Source organism: Indicator indicator, chromosome 26, assembly GCF_027791375.1.
Source record: "Indicator indicator isolate 239-I01 chromosome 26, UM_Iind_1.1, whole genome shotgun sequence".
NCBI classification, from domain to species: Eukaryota; Metazoa; Chordata; class Aves; order Piciformes; family Indicatoridae; genus Indicator; species Indicator indicator.
The window spans coordinates 10,001,495-10,017,926 of NC_072035.1; the positions used below are offsets into that span (position 1 = coordinate 10,001,495).

Sequence of the window (16,432 nt, forward strand, 5' to 3'; positions counted from 1 at the left end):
TCACAGCCCCCTCCCCCCTGCCCTCCTTCCCCCTCGGCTGGCAGCTGCAGCATCCTGGGATGGCAGCCTACGGCCGTGGGAAATGGGAAGTGCAGAGACTCTATTTTAATGCACCGCTGTGGGTTGGTGACCTAGAAAAGCAGCTCGGAGAGCAAGAGTGTGAAGTCCAACCTCCCCCGCTGCCAGCGTGCCTGCCGAGCACAGCCTGACCTATATAAAGCAAGGCAAGAGGTGTCGGGGGGTGCTGGTCCCCCCAGCCCGGGGGCTGAAGCTCAGGACCCCTCTCTGGGCATCCTGTGATCCTGAGCATCCCTGCCCCGGGCTTCAAAGGGGGTGAGAGGTGGATAAATGCATAAATCCACTTGTTTGGGGAGGATGTGGCATAGCTGGGCATTGCCCCCTTCCCTGGAGCTGTTGCCCCCTTCCCTGGAGCTGTTGCCCCCTTCCCTGGAGGTTTTCAAGCCCAGGTTGGACAAGGTCTTGAGCAAGCTGGTCGGGTGGAAGTTGTCCCTGCCCATGGTTGGACCTAGATGATCTTTAAGTTGCCTTCCAGCCCAAACCATTCTAAGATAGGATTCTATGGTGGGATGCAGGAAAGTCCCTCTGACCACCAAGGGATGGAGTAGGTCCCTGGAATCAGCACCAGTGTGTGCTGGAGGATGGGACCACCAGTGACAGCTTGTGATTGGATATCTTGGGGTCTTTTCCAACCAGGCAATTCTATGATTCCAGGGTTTGAAGGGGGCTGCAGGAGAGCTGGAGAGGGACTTTATACAAGTGCATGGAGTGACAGCAGTGGGGATGGTGGCTTCAAAGTAGAAGAAGCTGGACTGAGATGAGACATGAGGAGGAAATTCTTTAACAGAAGGATGGTGAGGTACTGGAACAGGTTGCACAGAGAAGCTGTGGAGGCTCCAAGCCTGGAAGTGTTCAGAGCCAGGCTGGATGGGACCTTGAACAATCTGCTCTAGTAGGAGGGTCCCTGCCCATGGCAGGGGGTAGGAACTAGGTGATCTTTAAGTCACTCTTATGAAGGGCAACTGAAGGAGCTGGGACAGTTTAGTTTGAGGAAGAAGAGGCTGAGGGGAGACCTCCTTGCTGTCTACAACTACCTGAAAGGATGTTGTGGAGAGGCTGGTGCTGGTCTCTTCTCCCAGGTGATTAGTGATAGAACAAGAGGGAATGGTCTCAAGCTGTGACTGAGTAGGTTTAGACTGGACATTAGGAAACCTTTATTCATGGCAAGAGTGGTCAGGCATTGGAATGTGCTGCCCAGGGAGGTGGTTGGGTCACCAAGCCTGGCTGTGTTTAAAGGTAGTTTGGATGTGGTTCTTGAGGCTATGGTTTAGGGGTGAGCCTTGTAGAGCAGGGTTCTGGGCTGGACTTGTTGATCCTGAAGGTCTTTTCCAACCTGAATGTTTCTGTGGTTCTGTCCCATCCTCTGATTTTATGATTCTATCATTCTATGATTTATTGGCAATGCTGGGGCACAGCATTCATGGGTGGAAGGGCAGCTACAACTCCTTCCTCCCCTCACTCCAATGTGCCCTGTTGTAAAGAATTTCAATAATTCAGTCCTTCCAGGCAGATGCTTTTTTGCAGGCCCTGCAAAGCCCAGTTCTCCTCAGCCCAAACCAGTCAAGTCTCTGCAGCTCTGTGTTCAGCTGGCTGGAAGGCAGGGTGGTTAATTAAATCAGTAAATAAATTTCTACTAATCCCATTAACAAAAGAGGAGCTGGAGATTAAATCTTTTATGGCACTTACTGAAAAATTAATGCAGGCTGTCTTTTAGGGAAGAGATTCTTCCCCCTCACCTCACCAAGGATAATGGTGCAGTTATGTAGGACAGAGTGTTATCAGGAAGGGAAAATGGATGTAAAACCAGCACATAGCTTATTAAAAGAGTGTAATGAGCTGCCTACATCACTGAGCTGAGCCTGCTGAGCTCTGCATGGCTGCTGGGACCACAGGCTGAGCCCCCCAGCTTGGGCTGAGGGGGCAGGTCCTGCCTGTGCCACCACAAGCAATGTGAGAAGGGGAGACAGGGGTGCTGGTGAGGGATCTAGGGTCCCTGGGGGTTTTATCAGGGTTTGGGGGCTCTGGGGGTGAGGTGAGGAGTAGGTTGGGGAGAGGGATTTTCTCCTGGGGTTGCCAGTGCCTGGGATGGGTGGGATGTTGAAATGGCCTTGCTGCAGATGCTTTACTGTGTCCCCAGCAGGGATGGTGCCAGGATGGGGCTGGCACGCTGCAGAGAGGCACAGGGGATGGTGAAACATGTGCCAGCATCCTCACAAGGCACTTTTCCTCCTCTCTTTCTCTCCACTGCTTCTGCAAAAGAGAAAAATTCCCTGTTACCAGCTCCTGGAGCAGCTGGGTGTCCCTGGAACACCCCAGCACCCTAAGCAAGAGGGGAAATTTACTTTCCTTTCCCTTTTAAATTACATTTTTTCATGGCACTTGAATCAAGGGGAAGAGCATCCCCAGGGGCTTGGCTGCCCTAGACCAGCTTTTGGTAGCCCTAAACCACATCCTCTCTGCCTCAGCAGAGTCTTGGTGGAAGTGTGATCCATGGAGGTATCATCACTGTGGCACAACCATCACCTCAGGAGGGACTAGGAGCTTCTGGAGCTGCTGAAGCTTCTGGATGCTCAGCATCTTTGTAACCTCTGCTAGACTCTCTCCAGTAGTTTCTTGCCTCTCAAACTGGGGAGCCCAGGAGTGGTCCCAGTACTCCAGCTGTGGCCTCACCAGGGTAGGAGGGGAGGAGATCTCTCTTGTGTGTCAGGAAATTCAACCAGCTCTGAAGCCCTTGGGCTGAGCATGGTGTAGAGACCAAGGTTTGGTGGTTCGGGGTGAGCTCCAATGCAGGCAGTTGTGTTTCTTACCATCACATCCCAAGGAGCTCCTGGGCACATCCTTTGGGATCTGTGGCTAGGAGGGCTTGGTGGAGGAGCAGCTCAGGTTTTGGTCATTGAGAGAAGTGAAAAACACTCTCCTGGGTGTCTGAGCTGCCATCACTCAGTGTCATTGAGCTCAGGCAGCTGTGCTGGGAGGGTTTGACAGGCTTCTGGTTCATTGTTCCCAGTAGTGGAATCAGCAACACCAGCAGACTTGGGGGGGTTCAGATTTCCACTGGAATGCTTTTAATCTGAACTGAAAACAGAGAAAATCTATTATAAAGCCCACGTTCCTTTTCCCATGGAACTGCCTGACCCTGCAGATGCCTGAGGGATGGCTCCAGCAGGGCACTGTCTCACTGCTCCTGGTCTCCTTCACTAACTGGGCTGTGAAGTGAGGGGAGAGGTTTTATCCCAGAGCTTTCCTTTGCTGGTGTGGTTGTGTTTTCTGCACCCTGCCCACCAGAATGTGCTTGGGTGGCCATGCTGCCCCATGGGAAAGTGCTCCATCCTTGACTCCATTCCTGGCTCCATCCCTGCTCCATCCTTGTCTCCATCCCTGCTCCATCCACTGCTCCATCCTTGTCTCTGGCTCTGGCTGAATCCCTGTCTCCATCTTGAGCTCCATCCTTAGCTCCATCCCTGGCTCTATTCCTGGCTCCGTCCCTAGCTCCAATCCTGGTTCCACTCTTGACTCCAACCCTTGTCTCCATTCCTGGCTCCATTCCCAGTTTCATCCACAGGCTCCATCCCTGCCTCTGCACTTGAATTGAGTGTGTCTGGAGTCGTCTGAAGCCTCCTGGGACACCATCCTGGGCAGCCTGCTGTGGGTCAGTCAGGGATCATGGACTGGATGATCTCCAGAGGTCCCTTCCACCCCCCACCATGCTGGGACTGTGGGATTCTGTGAGTCTGTGTGGGCACAGTGCTGAGGTTGGATGCTCTGAGGTTGGACTGGGCAATTTTCTGGGTGCTGAGTGGGAAATCTAACAGATCCTTGAGAATCTGAGGGCTGGGGAACACCAAAATAAACCTGAGAGGAAATAAGGGAATAAACCTCCTGCTCTTTGATCTGCTGCAGGAGACACCAGCCTGCCAAAAAGTGTTTAAAATCCCCCAAGGATCCAGCCAGCTTCTTTTATTTTTAGAAGATGGGCTAAAAAAGGGGGAGCCCAAGTGCCAGGTACCCAGAGCAGAGAACTGCAGGTGTTGCTTTCTGCTCCCCCTTCTCCCCCCAGCTTCCTTCCCCTCTTCTGGAAAGGGTGGGTTTTTGTTTTTTTTTTTTTAGGTCTGATTTTTCCAATTTCTGCTCATGCTGCTGCTTTTTGTGACTCTCCAAGGAAGGTGTCAAGATACAGCAGCTTGGGAATCGCTCCTGTCTCCAGCTACTTTGCATAAGCATTCTTTCCTTAAATAAAAATGCATCCTTGAGCCTGGAAGAGGGAGAAAGTGTCCATCAAGCTTCTAAATGAATGCCAACCAACACTCAGTGGTGGAACACTTTGCTTGCTGGAGACAGGAATGTGATCTGTCCTGCCAGGATTTCTGTCTTTGGGGATTTCTTTTCTAAATCCTACCCCCCACCCCACCCCCAAAGTAGGATTTTCATGGGAGGTTTATTTGCTAGTGGTTAAAAAACTTTTCTCTAGGAATGATTAAGGACATGGAGCTGTGAGACATATTCCAGAGGAGGCCATGAAGATGATCAGGGGGCTGGAGCACTCCTGCTATGAAGACAGGCTGAGAGAGTTGGGGTTGTTCAGACTGGAGAAGAGAAGGGTCTGGGGAGATCTTAGAGCAACCTTACAATAGTTGAAAGGAACCCACAGGAGAGTTGGGGAGGGACTTTTCCCAAAGTCATGGAGTGACAGGACAAGAAGTAATGGCTTCAAACTCAAAGAAGCTTGACTGAGATTAGACATGAGGAAGAAATTCTTCCCCATGAGGGTGCTGAAGCACTGGAACAGGTTGCCTGGAGAATTTGTGGAGGCTCCAAAGCTGGAAGTGTTCACAGTCAGGCTGGATGGGTCTGGTAGGAGGTGTCCCTGCCCATGGCAGAGGGTTGGAACTAAATGATCTTTTAAAGTCCCTTCCAACCCAAACCATTCTGTGATTCTATGATGAAATCCAGCTTAAGGGATGAGAAACTCTCCTTCCTCCTGTCTCAGGTGTCACATCTTTGGCCATGGGTAAGTGTTGTTCAAAGCCTGTTGGTGTGCTGCCAGAGGCAGTTTGGAGCCATATCTCATCCCCTTGACTTCATCTCCCATCATCCTTTTATCAAACTCTCTGATTAACTTTCCCTCCTCACTGCCCATGCTGAGGTGTCAGCCCAGCTCTGATTTCCATCCCCCCTACCTCACTTCACCTGGTGAGAGATGACACAGGAGCAGCTGGCAGGAGATCTTCTGGGAAGTCATGAAAGCTGGATCCAGGGTGTCATGGTGCCCCACTGGAATATGGGAAGGGGGTAAAATGGGGGTGCTTGAGCTGCTGGACTTGACAGCAAAGCGTGGGGATGAGCTAGGCTCCATCTCAGCCTGGCTCTAGCTTGGTCCCTGACACGGGAGGAAGGACTCTGGACATCTCTGGCTGGATGTGCAAGGTCTTGGTTCAGTCTCTCCCAGGGTGTGTGTGCAAAAACCTCCTGAGTCCCCCGAGGATGGAAAGGGATGGGATGGGATGGGGGAGGAGGATGGAGATGAAAGGAGAGAGAGGGTTGGAGAGGAGAGAGAATGGGAAAGGGGGAGGCATAGAGAGGGGAAGGGAGCTGAGGATTGAGAAGGAGGAAGAATGGGAGAAGGATGGAAAGAGAATAGGAGAGGATTGGGGAGGAGGAAGAATGGGAGAGGGAGGGGGGGGAGGGATGGAGAAGGGCTAGGAGCTGGGGATGGGAGAGGGCTGAGGAGGAGGAGGATGAATGGGAGCGGGGGAGGGCCCGGGCTGTGCCCGGGGCGGGAGCAGCAGAGCGGGGCCGGTCCCGGTGCTGTCCCCGCCCCGCTCCGCAGTGCTGCCGCCGGAGCCGCTGAGCCGAGCCCAGCCCAGCGCGGGGGCACAGCCCGGGGCTGCCGCGGCCCCCGGCCTGCCCCGATCCCGGACAAGGTAAGAGGGGTCAGGGGGGTGCGTGTGTTTAGGGGGATTGGGGTCCCACAAGGCTCCGGAGCCAGGAATGGGAGCAGGGAGACGGGGTGGGGGGCGTCTCACTGTTCCTTTCCCCGGCTGGGCAGGGGAGAACGGCGGAGGGCAGGGGGTCCCCGCTCTGGAGGATCCTCATGAGATCCAGGGATACTCAGCAAACAGAATGCCCCGGCCGAGGAAACTTGCATCGTCCTGGAGCTGTGTGGGAGTTGGGGGACACCCCACCCCACCCCACTCCTGCCCCTGGTTCATGGCTGGGGACAGTGGCTAGAGCTGGCACCGGCTGGTACTTGGGACTGGCATCACCCCTGCGGTGTGTGGCTGCAGGTTGAGGATTGCTCTGGGTGTGCTTTGGCACTTTGTTGTGCTCGGGCAACTTTGAAGTGTGTTGGGGGCTTAAACCCCTCCAATTGTCCCTTGTCCCCGGTCCCGCTGTGTGGGCAGGGAGCTGAGCTCCATCCTTGGCCATATGGCAGTGCTGGGATGCAGGGAGTAGCCTGGTCCTGAGCACAGAGTGTGCTGTCAGGGTGCTTTGCCTTTTCTGCCCCCCAGGTTTGGGGTCTGGACAGGCATCACTGCTCAGCTCAGGGCTGACTCAGGGGCTTTAGCAGGTGCCTTTGCTGCTCCTTTCCTAGGACAGACAAAAGTGGCGTTAAGAAGCTGTTTGGAATCATAGCCTGAAACCTCCTGGAAGCAAACCCAGGCAGCTCAGACAATAGGCTGCAACCTCCAGGGTTGCTCCAGAGAAGGGACCTCATCATCTTGCTGGTGTCTTTCTATTAATTTAGGTTGCAGTTATAAATGGGAGCAGCAATTTGTCTTCGAGCAATTAATGCTTCTTCATTTCACTGCTGAAAAAGCTCAGAGCAGGGTGGCTGCCTGCAACGTGGCTCTGCTTTGAGCTTGGTCCATCCTACACCATCCCCAGGATGTAAAAAAGTCTGTGTGGATCATGCTGATGCCTCACCCCCCACTTCCCCCCCCACTACCCCTCCCCACTTCCTAGGAGGCTGCAATAAAGAGGGGGAAAAAAAAAAAAAGATAATACAGGGCTTCAAAACGCAGCCAGTTGGCTCCAGGGATGCAAATATGATAACAGATGAACCATTTGCTTTAATTACTGGTATCAAAAGCCCAGGCTGCAGCTTAGCCTGGAAATAAGTATCGTTGATGTTGTGATACTGGGCTTTGTTTGATGGTGCATCATTCATCTGGTTGGGATTTAGCGAGCTCTCAGCTTTTTGCTCAAGGGGCTGACTCAGGAGACGTGGCCAACCCTTCCACGGGGATCAGCCCAGGCTGTGTGGAGCTGTAGGGGCTGAGTTGGGAGTTGCTGTGGTACCCAGTGGGTGCTTTGCTGGGTACCCCCTCGGGAGATGGGGGTTGTGTGGGGTGGGTGATGCTCGTCTGCAGCAGCCCTGCAGCCGGGTGAGCGCTCGAGCAGAGCTGTGCCACATCCAGGAGATGCAGTGGGAGATGTTTCCATCACCCCTGTGTGTGGGCTGTGAGATGGGCTTCCAGTGGAGCCCCCCCTGCATCAGCCCCACCAATCCCCTTGGGAGTATCCCACCTGGGTGCAAGCACCATCCCCTGCTTGCTGCTGGCTGCAGCTTTCTCCTCTTTCCCAGTCTTGCATTTGCCGTGCCCTGGCTCCTGAGGAGAGCTGAAACGTGTGGGAAGAGTACAGTTTTTGGTGTCTGGAGCACCCTTTGCAGTGAGGGTGAAGCCCAGGAGTCCACTGCAGAACTCTGCTGCACCTCTGTGGCCGTGTGGGTCTGTGTGTGCTGGTGTTCTACATTCTCTGGTTTGGGGAAGGGTAAGGGGAGTAAAACTGAGGAAGGACGAGGGGACTTGCAGCTCTGGAAGGTCTTTTTTGTCCTTAAGTTTTAAGGGGCTTTCTCTAGGACCTGAAGAGGAGATGGTCCTCCATGCCCACAGTGGGTCCTGAGGGCTATGGTAGCAGCAGTGGCTCTCAGTGCTGCTGGTGGCCCCAGCCTGGTGCTCTCCTCCCGCCTGCAGGCATGTCACTGCAGTCATTGCCAATTAGTGATAACGGGTAATGAATCATTCCAGGTGGTCCCAGTGAGCATTCTGGGCAGGGAGGAGGGCTCTACTCGCAGTGGCCCTGTGGTCAGTCTGATTAAGTTGCCATCCTCCCCAAGCTGAGGCTGGGGTGAATGGTTTATAAGGTTCGTGTGCTGGCAGGTGCCCTGACTCCATCCCTGCTGCTGCTACCTGCATGGCTCTGAGCAGCATCGCTCTCCTGCAGCCTCAGGAGGTGGGTATGGGCTCTGCAGTTTGGGCATGATGTATGGTGATGGGGGGCATGAAACCGGACACTTGACGAGGGGCTGTGAGGAGAGGAAGAAGCTACCTTTAGTGACTGGGCAAGCTGGGAGCAGGGTGGTGCAGCTGCTGAGCTGGGTGGCTGTGTGCTCCTCATTGCCTGTAACTGGGCTCTTGGAGAGGGTTGGGCTGTGGTGGCGAGGGGACCTCCTCCTCTTTTGGGGTGCCTGGGTTCTTGTGGCTCCTCTGGTCCTGGCTGGGCAGCCCTGCTGCCCACCAGGGAGAATGGGTTTGCAGCCCTGAGCATCCCCCACCCAGGGTGTTGGTCTGGGGATGCAGCATGGGGCCATCCCCAGCCGTCACTCCTGCAGCACGGCCTGGCACTGTGGTCCTTGACTACTGCTGGGACATCTTGTGGGGACTGTCACCTCCTAGCATGCTTCTCATAACCACACTGCCAGGTACTTCCCAACCTTTTCCCATCCCTGAACTTCCTTTAGCTGCTCCTTGTGAGGGTCCTTGTGCCAGTGTCTCTGGTGAGGCTTTAAGCGACTTCACCTAGCAGGATGAGGCAGGGGGTTGGAACCAGATAATCTTGGAGGTCCCTTCCAACTCAAGCCATGCTATGATTCCATGGGGCTGGTTCCTGCTGCTGTTACTGGCCATGTGTCCTGTCCCTGCTGGTGTGCTGGGTAGGATTGGTGTGCCAGGTTGGATCAGTGTTCCAGGTGGGTCTGGTGTGGCCAGGGTGGGATTGGTGTCCCAGATGGGATCAGTGTGCCAGGACGGTGCCGCAATCTGTTGCTAAGCAGCCTTTGGAGCAGCTCTACCACGACAAGAGGAGAGATGGCAACGCTGCTGCTGAAGCTCTGGGTAGGCTTGGGATGCACTCAGGCATCACCCAGTTGAAGACCCCCTCCCGAGCTCCAGCAGCCATGGGTAAGTTGTATAAACCCAGAAGTGATTTGATTTGGGTTTGGGGTTTTGTTTTGGTTGGTTGGGTGTTTTTTTTTCACCATTGTCTTTTCCTGTAATTAATCAAGGGGAGTAAATCCTCATGACAGCGTCATAACAGTGTTTGGTTTGGGAAGGAGCTGCTGGAGGAAATGTCAACGTGCTGCTTAAATAAAATTGACTGTGCACCGCTCTCGGCTGCCTTGGGATGGATCTTTGTCAGGAGAATGGCAGGGAGCTGGGAATTAAGGAGGAGGGGAAGGAAGAAAAGGCATCTCTCAGCACCTTCTGTGGATTTAAAAGCAGAGAAGCCATTGGCCAAACCAAAGGCATGGCCATTCAGGAGGGCTTCCAGCCTGGTTGCTCTGGTATGCGGTGGGGTTTAGCTGGAGGATGGCAGAGGCAGGAGCAGCCCAGTGGGGTCCTATGTGCTGGGTTGTGGTGGTCCCATCCTGATGTGCCATGGGGCTGGGTGGATGGGTACTGTGGGCAGGGTGGGCTTGTAGGGGCAGCCATGGGACTGGGGACACCAGAGGGTGGTCAGGACTTTAATTGCTTTGCATTTTGTGTGCATTCTGCTCTGTGGATCAGAGTCATCTGTGGCCATCACCATTGGGGCCACATTTAGCCTTAATTAGCCAACTAGTGCCAGGCTGGCCTGGGATGCTGTGGGGCTTGTGTTCCCTGTAAGGGTGTTGGGTGAGGCTGATGGATGCAATGGCCAAAGGATGCAGCAATCCCAGGTGTAGGTCTTGCTGGTTCTGGGTCTTTCCTGAAAGCTGGATTTCCAGGACCCCTGGCCCTTGCTTTGCTGCATTGTGGGTGAAGGGCTCAGCATCTCCAGGTCTGATTCCACCTTGCACCAGAACAGCATTCCTGGGTGGCTGGGGTGCTCAGGACCTCACAGGAGCACGGGCAGCACATGCTGCTCCAGTTGTGGGTCACTCAGTGCTTCACCTGGAGTCACAGGGTGCCTGTCCTGCTGTCCTGTGCCCTGATGCCAGACTTGTCTGGGTGCTTACAGGTGGCTCCAGGCCAAGCAGCTCCACTTTGCCACTTCCACACACTTCTGCCAGCTGAGCTCTGCCTCTTCTTTCTTTTTTTAAAGGCAAGTCTCAAACGTGGGCTGTTTCCTGAAGCTCCATCCATGAAGCAGCTTGCCCAGTTTTGCCTGAACTTTCTAAAGCAATTTGCATCTAAGACAAGACAAGCCCAGGCCCTGGCTGCCCAGGAATGTCAGGATTTGAGGGAATTTCAGTGCACAGGACTCTCCAGAGTCCTCTTGTCCCCCTAGCTCTTGCGCTGATGATTTTGCAGCATTACACAGCAACTTTTTGGGGGCTATTTAAACCTTCCTGCCCCTCCCCAACCTCTGCAGGTAAATCCAAGTCCTCCCAACCTGGAGGGCAGTGAGCTTGGCCATCTCTCCATGGCCCTTGGAGCCATGGCATAGGGGATGCTGTGGGGTGTGCATGGGAAAACTTTCTGCTGGAATAAGAGGAGCCTGGGTGTTGTGAGATGCTTAGAAGAGATCCGGATGTGGCGTGCAGTGTCTCTGGTTCATTGGAACCAGCTTGCCCAGGGAAGTAGTGGAGTCCCCATCCCTGGAGGTGTTTAAGAGTGGTGGTGATGTCGTGCTGAGAGCTGTGGTTTAGTCAACACTTGGCAGTGGTAGCTAATGATTGGATTTTATGATCTTGAAGGCCTTTCCCAGTCTAGGCAGTTCTATGATTCTGTGGTCTGGTTGGGACTCCAAATCCCCTGTGGCTTGCACAGCTTTCCTGGTTGCTAGGCACTCAGGAGGCACATGGGGCATAGAGAGGACAGGATCTGGCCCTGAGGAACTTGTGAGTTGGTGACAGATGTCATCACTAGCTGGGAGAGAGATAAAAACGGTGTTTGGGGATGTGTGCATGGCATTTGGGGAGGCACAGTTCCCATCCTGGGGCTGCTGGCACATCCTGGTTTCTGCTCAGCCTCAGAGGTTCCCACTGGGATCTTGTGACCCCAAAACACTCACCTGGAGTGAGTTCTGTCAGGCAATCTCACCCTCATACTTTATTTTCCCCTCCCCATCTCCACCATCCAGCTGGGGAGTCAGTCATAGAATGTCTTGGATTGGAAGGGACCTTAAAGTTCCAAACCCCCCTGACATGGACAGGGGACACCTCCCACTAGACCAGGTTGCCATCCAACCTGGCCTTGAACACCTCCAGGGAGGGAGCATTCCCAGCCTCTCTGGGCAGTCAGCTGCTGTGCCTAGACTGGCCTTGGAGCTAGTGTGGAATCCCAGCATTGTGATGGGAAGGATGGTGTTTGGATCCATTGGAGTTCAGAACCTCCTGTTTGATGATGACTCACAGAAATAATCTCTCACTTGGCACCTGAGCAGCAGTTTTTGGGTGATTTGTTTGGGGTCTGGCTGCTGCTCTGTCTACAAGCTGGGTGAATGGCCAGGCTCTAAAATCTGCTTTTCCAAGCCCAGATTAATTGTGTTAGGGCTTTGTCAATGCAAAAATTACCTCATCATTGGCACTGGCAGGTGGTGGAGAGCAGCAGACTTATTCAATATTTAAGAAAGCTGCATTGCAGAGCTGAGAAGGCTGGAGAAATAGGTTGCCTGTGTCAGTGTCTTTCCTGGTGGAGCTGATCTCTGCAGGCACCGCCAAGTGTGAGATGTTGAGCTCACCACCACAACCTGACTCTTGCATCAGGAGCCTTCAAAACACTGATTTTTCTCTTTTCTACCCCAGGGATGTTATTTCCAGATGGCTAACCCCCGTGTGCCTGGGCAGCTCAGTGATGGGATCTCTTTGCAGGTGCTCAGCTGGTCGCAGCAGCGTGGGTCCCTCTGGTGGCTTTGGGTCCTGCGCCGTGCGCTTGCTGCCCCATGTCCCCTCCTGCTGTCCACGGAGCCGCTCCGTGGGGCTTCCACTGCCTTTTGCTGCCTGTCCAAGGCTGGTAGAGGGGGAAAGGGACTGGTTGATGCTGCTGCATCTGCCTCATTTTGGGTGCTGGCGTCGGGCCTGTGAGTTGGCACATCTCGGCCCGGAGCAAGCGGCTTCCACAGACGGGACGGCAGCGCCGGCGGCTCGGGGAGAGGCAGAGCCATTCACGCAGGGCCTTCGATCTCTTTTGGTCGGGGCATGGTCAAGTTCACAGCTTCCGTCATGCAGGAGCGATGGAGCAGTGTGATGAGAGTCATGTGGCTCTTCCTTAAGGCCAGAAATTAAGACCTTGCTTCTATTCCTGGCTCTGCCCAGGCTGCGCCGCGGTCCTGCCGGCGGGGAGCTGCCACCTCCTTCCCTCCTGCTCGGGGAACCTCGAGCAGCCAGCACGGGGATGAGATGATGCAGAAACGAGGGGAAGCAGATCCTGCGACCTTTTAGGGGCCAGCCAAACCCTGGTGGGTCTTGGCTTCTTCCTAGGATGGGATGTTTCCATTTCATTAACTAAATGCTGCTGCTGCATCCCATCGATCTCGACCTGAATTGCCACATCCTTTTATCCCAGCAGGGATTTGGCAGGAGGGAGAGGAGAAAAAAAAAAAAAGAAAAAAAGAAAAAAAATCCACTGTAAGTTGTTTTGTTCTTTGCTGTGTGCTAAAAATGCAGAAGGAAGCATTAGGACAAGGAAGAGTAGTTGCTGGAAGTAATGCAAAGATCTTCAAAATCTATTATTTATAGGCAGAGGGAAGGGCTTGAGTATTCCTTCTGGATCTGGCCCCGGGGCTCAGCTCCGTCTGCAACAAAGTGGCCAGGCTGGTGTTGGCAGAAAGTTCTAGCTGGGGAAGGAGTTGTCCTCCTCAAGCAGCTGAAGGGCTGCTGGTTGATCTACCCTCTTCCCTAGGGAAAACCAGAGCTTTTCCCCTGCTCTTCCCTCAGTTGCTGCTCATCTTCTTCCTTCCTCCCAGTTGCTGCTCTTCTTCTAGTGTAAGGTGTCCCTGTCCATGGCAGGTTGGAACTAGATGATCCTTGAGGTCCCTTCCAACCCTAATAATTCTATGATTATTCTTCTTCTTTCCCCCCAACTAGCTGCTGCTCTTATTATTCCCCCACAAGCTGCTGCTCCTCTTCTCCCCCTGCTAGTTGCTGCTTTTCTTCATCTTCTTTCCTCCCCTAGTTGCTGCTCTTCTTCTTCCCCTGCTAATTGCTGCTCTGATGGGACGCTGGAATGGGTTGCCCAGAGAATTTGTGAATGCCTCATCCCTGGAAGTGTTTAAGACCAGGCTGGATGAGGCATTGAGCAGCCTTGTTTAGTGGGAGGTGTCCCTGCCCATGGCAGGGGGGTTGTAACTAGATATCTTTAAGGTCCCTTCCAACTTAAGCCATTCTATGATTCTTATCCCTGGTGACCTTGGACAAGCACTTTATCCACCCACATCTCCCCAATCCTGGCTGCTGGTGGCATGGTGCTGCCCCTCCTCCTGGGACATCCCATTAAATCCATGTCCAGCCCAGTGAGACCCCCTCCATTCCCTACCTCCCTGGCAGGAGTGTGCTGCTGCAGTGCAGATCGGGGAGGTGACGATGGGGACTTAAAGGAACAATTTGCTTATTTAACTGACCTTGTCAATCACAACCTTCTGGTTTGGCACAGGAACAGTCACTGTAGGAAACCAGCAGAGCACTAATTACCCCATGTGCTTCCCTCCTTTTTCTTTTTATATAAATATATATTAAAAATATGCAATTTTGGAAGTTATCATTGAAGCAAAGGTGAGCCTCAAGCCACTGCTGACTCTTCAGGGAGTGGTGGAGAAACCTCTGCAACATTGCAGAGCAGAAAGTGGAAGATGGGGATTAAATTTGCATTTTCTCCCCTTCTCTTTTCTAGGAAATTTGTAATTTTATTTTTCCCGACTCTTGTGATTTTGGTGGAGTGGTTTGTCAGCTCCTGTTTTCCATCATCATCTCCTGGGGACAACCAGTGCCTCTGTTGGAGTTTTGCAGGGAGCTGAAGGTTCTTTCTGCCCTCCCAAGGGTCTTTCCCCAGTGCCTCTGTTGGAGCTCTGCCAGGAGTAGGAGGAGTTTTGTACCCCTGCCGAGGGGGCTGCTTTGTACCCCTGCCGAGGGGGCTGCTTTGTGCCCCTGCCAAGGTGCATTTGCCAGGTTTGGGTTTAGCTCCAATCCTCCTGGGACCCACTGGCAGCTCTGGGATGCTGGCTTTGGTCCTGCAACCCAGTGGGTTGTGGGTGTTTAAGCTGGGCAGGAATCTGAGGCAGCATCTTTCTGGGACAGCAGGTTTGGGAGGCTGGAGGGTCCTTGTTGGCTTCAGGCTGGGCTCTGCAGAAGGGTTTGGAATTCTGTGGGGTTTTGGTCATGCTGCAGACAGGAGGAAGTGATTCCAATCCAGGTGCTGCCAGCAATGCAGGCAGGAGGCTGCTGCAGTGGTGGGATCCCAGTGTGTACTGGGGGTGGGTGATCTGGGCAGAAGATGGGCAGGGAGGGAAAAAATCAAATCCATGAATAGATTTGGAAATAGTTGAGCTCCAAAACAACTTTCTCTGATGAAGGGGTGGTTTGTATCCTCCTCAGTGCCTTGGGCTCTCATCAGTGCTGCAGCAAAGTCAAGCCCTTGGAGGATGGGATGGGATGGATGGGATGGATAGTTTGATGGTCTTTCCCCATTTATTCCCACTGTAATGACTGTAACAGGAGGCTCAGCCTGAGCTTCTTTCTCTGCCATGGATATCTGATGGGTGATGCCATCCATGGACCTGCAAGCTGCTCTTGGGGATCGTGGTGATCCTGAGAGTGGTCCAGGTGTGACAGTGGCTTGTGTTGTAACCACAGGCAGGGGCCAAGTGGCTGGGCAGGAGCATGGATCCTGCCCTGCTCTACCTGTGGTGTTTACCCAGGGTAATAGCAATGGGTTCCCCCCCAAAGAGGTGATGAGATGGATGGATCTATCCCTGTCCCTTGGGTGATGCTGATCAGCATCAGCTTGGGCTTTGCAGTGAAGTCCCCATGGCCATGCAGTGGTAGGGTTGGAGGGATAAAACCCAGAAAATCCCCAGAAAATTCTCAGAACATTGGAAAAACCAGCAGTCAGGCTCTGAATTCCACAGCAGTTTGATGTTCAATGACAGCTGTTGGGTTTGCTGGAAGGAGAACGGTTTGCAACCCACTCTGGGGGAGTCTGCTGTAGCGGGGGTTGGACTAGCTGACCTCCAGAGGTTCCAACCCCCACCAAACTGGGATTCTGTGACGCTCTTTTGGAGATGAGTAGACAGAATATCTACTGTGGGTTGTGTTGCTGCATCCCCCAAAGCCTCTCTTGGTGTCATTGTGCGAAAAACTTTGGTGAACAAAACTGCAAAAGGAGAATTTTGCTCTGGAGGGGATGTGGCCTGGGGGGAGACCTGCTGGGTCTTTGGGGAGAAAGTTTCCTAGTTTGGAGATTTTTTTTTTTTTTTTTTTTTTTTTGCTCTGATAATGGAAACATTTTCTCCCCTCCCAGCTCTGAAGCCTCATAATAATTAATGGCAGGTTGGGTGCCTCATTAATCACATCTGTGCCAAGTGTGGCTGTGGTGCCCTCCTGGGAGGGTGGTGGTTGTAGGCTGCTGCATCGTCTGCATGCCATCAAGGCAGTGACTGAAGTGACACTCCTGTTCCTCTCCCTGCTCCCACTCCTCTTCCTGTCAAAACCCTATCCCTGCCCAGCGTGATTTGGGGGTTTTGGGGTTTATTTCCCTACAGCCTGGCTGGAAGCACTGAGCCACCTTCATCAGCATCACTGCTGCCTGAGAGCTCGGGCAGAGGAGCAGAGTGACCTCCCCAGCGTGCAGAGTTGGTGGAGCATTGGTGTGCCCAAACTCGGTCCCCTGGGCCGCCTGTGATGACTGACACAGTAGTGGGTGGCAGCTCTGACCGGTGGATGTGCCCTAGTGACAGAACCATGTCTCTTCGAGCCAGGTGAGAGGAGGGAGGCAGGGATGGTGGGATGCTGCTGGTCCTGGGGGGTGGGAGGTGTGGGTCCAGCCACCTCAGTTCTTCCTCTGGGGGCACTGGGAACTGGGTTTGTGCCAGTGGGATGGGGATGTCTTGCCACGTCGCCTCCTAAACCCCCCTGAGGAAGGTGGAGAGGACAGACCCCCTGGGGTTTAGGTGCCCATGTGAGGCAAAGGATGGGTGAAGCTTGTGTCTGGAGCTT

At 53.6% G+C, this 16,432-nt stretch overlaps 1 protein-coding gene across 1 annotated transcript in view; it reads left to right on the forward strand.

Annotated features, from left to right (window-relative positions):
* Positions 1–16,080: 16,080 nt before the first annotated feature.
* Positions 16,081–16,432, forward strand: part of RPH3A (rabphilin 3A) — a 30,227-nt gene continuing 29,875 nt past the window's right edge. Inside the window, exon 1 of the mRNA XM_054392679.1 lies at positions 16,081–16,194. Within this exon, the coding sequence (XP_054248654.1) occupies positions 16,118–16,194 (77 nt within the window). The 5' untranslated portion in view covers positions 16,081–16,117. The remainder of the gene's footprint in view (positions 16,195–16,432) is intronic.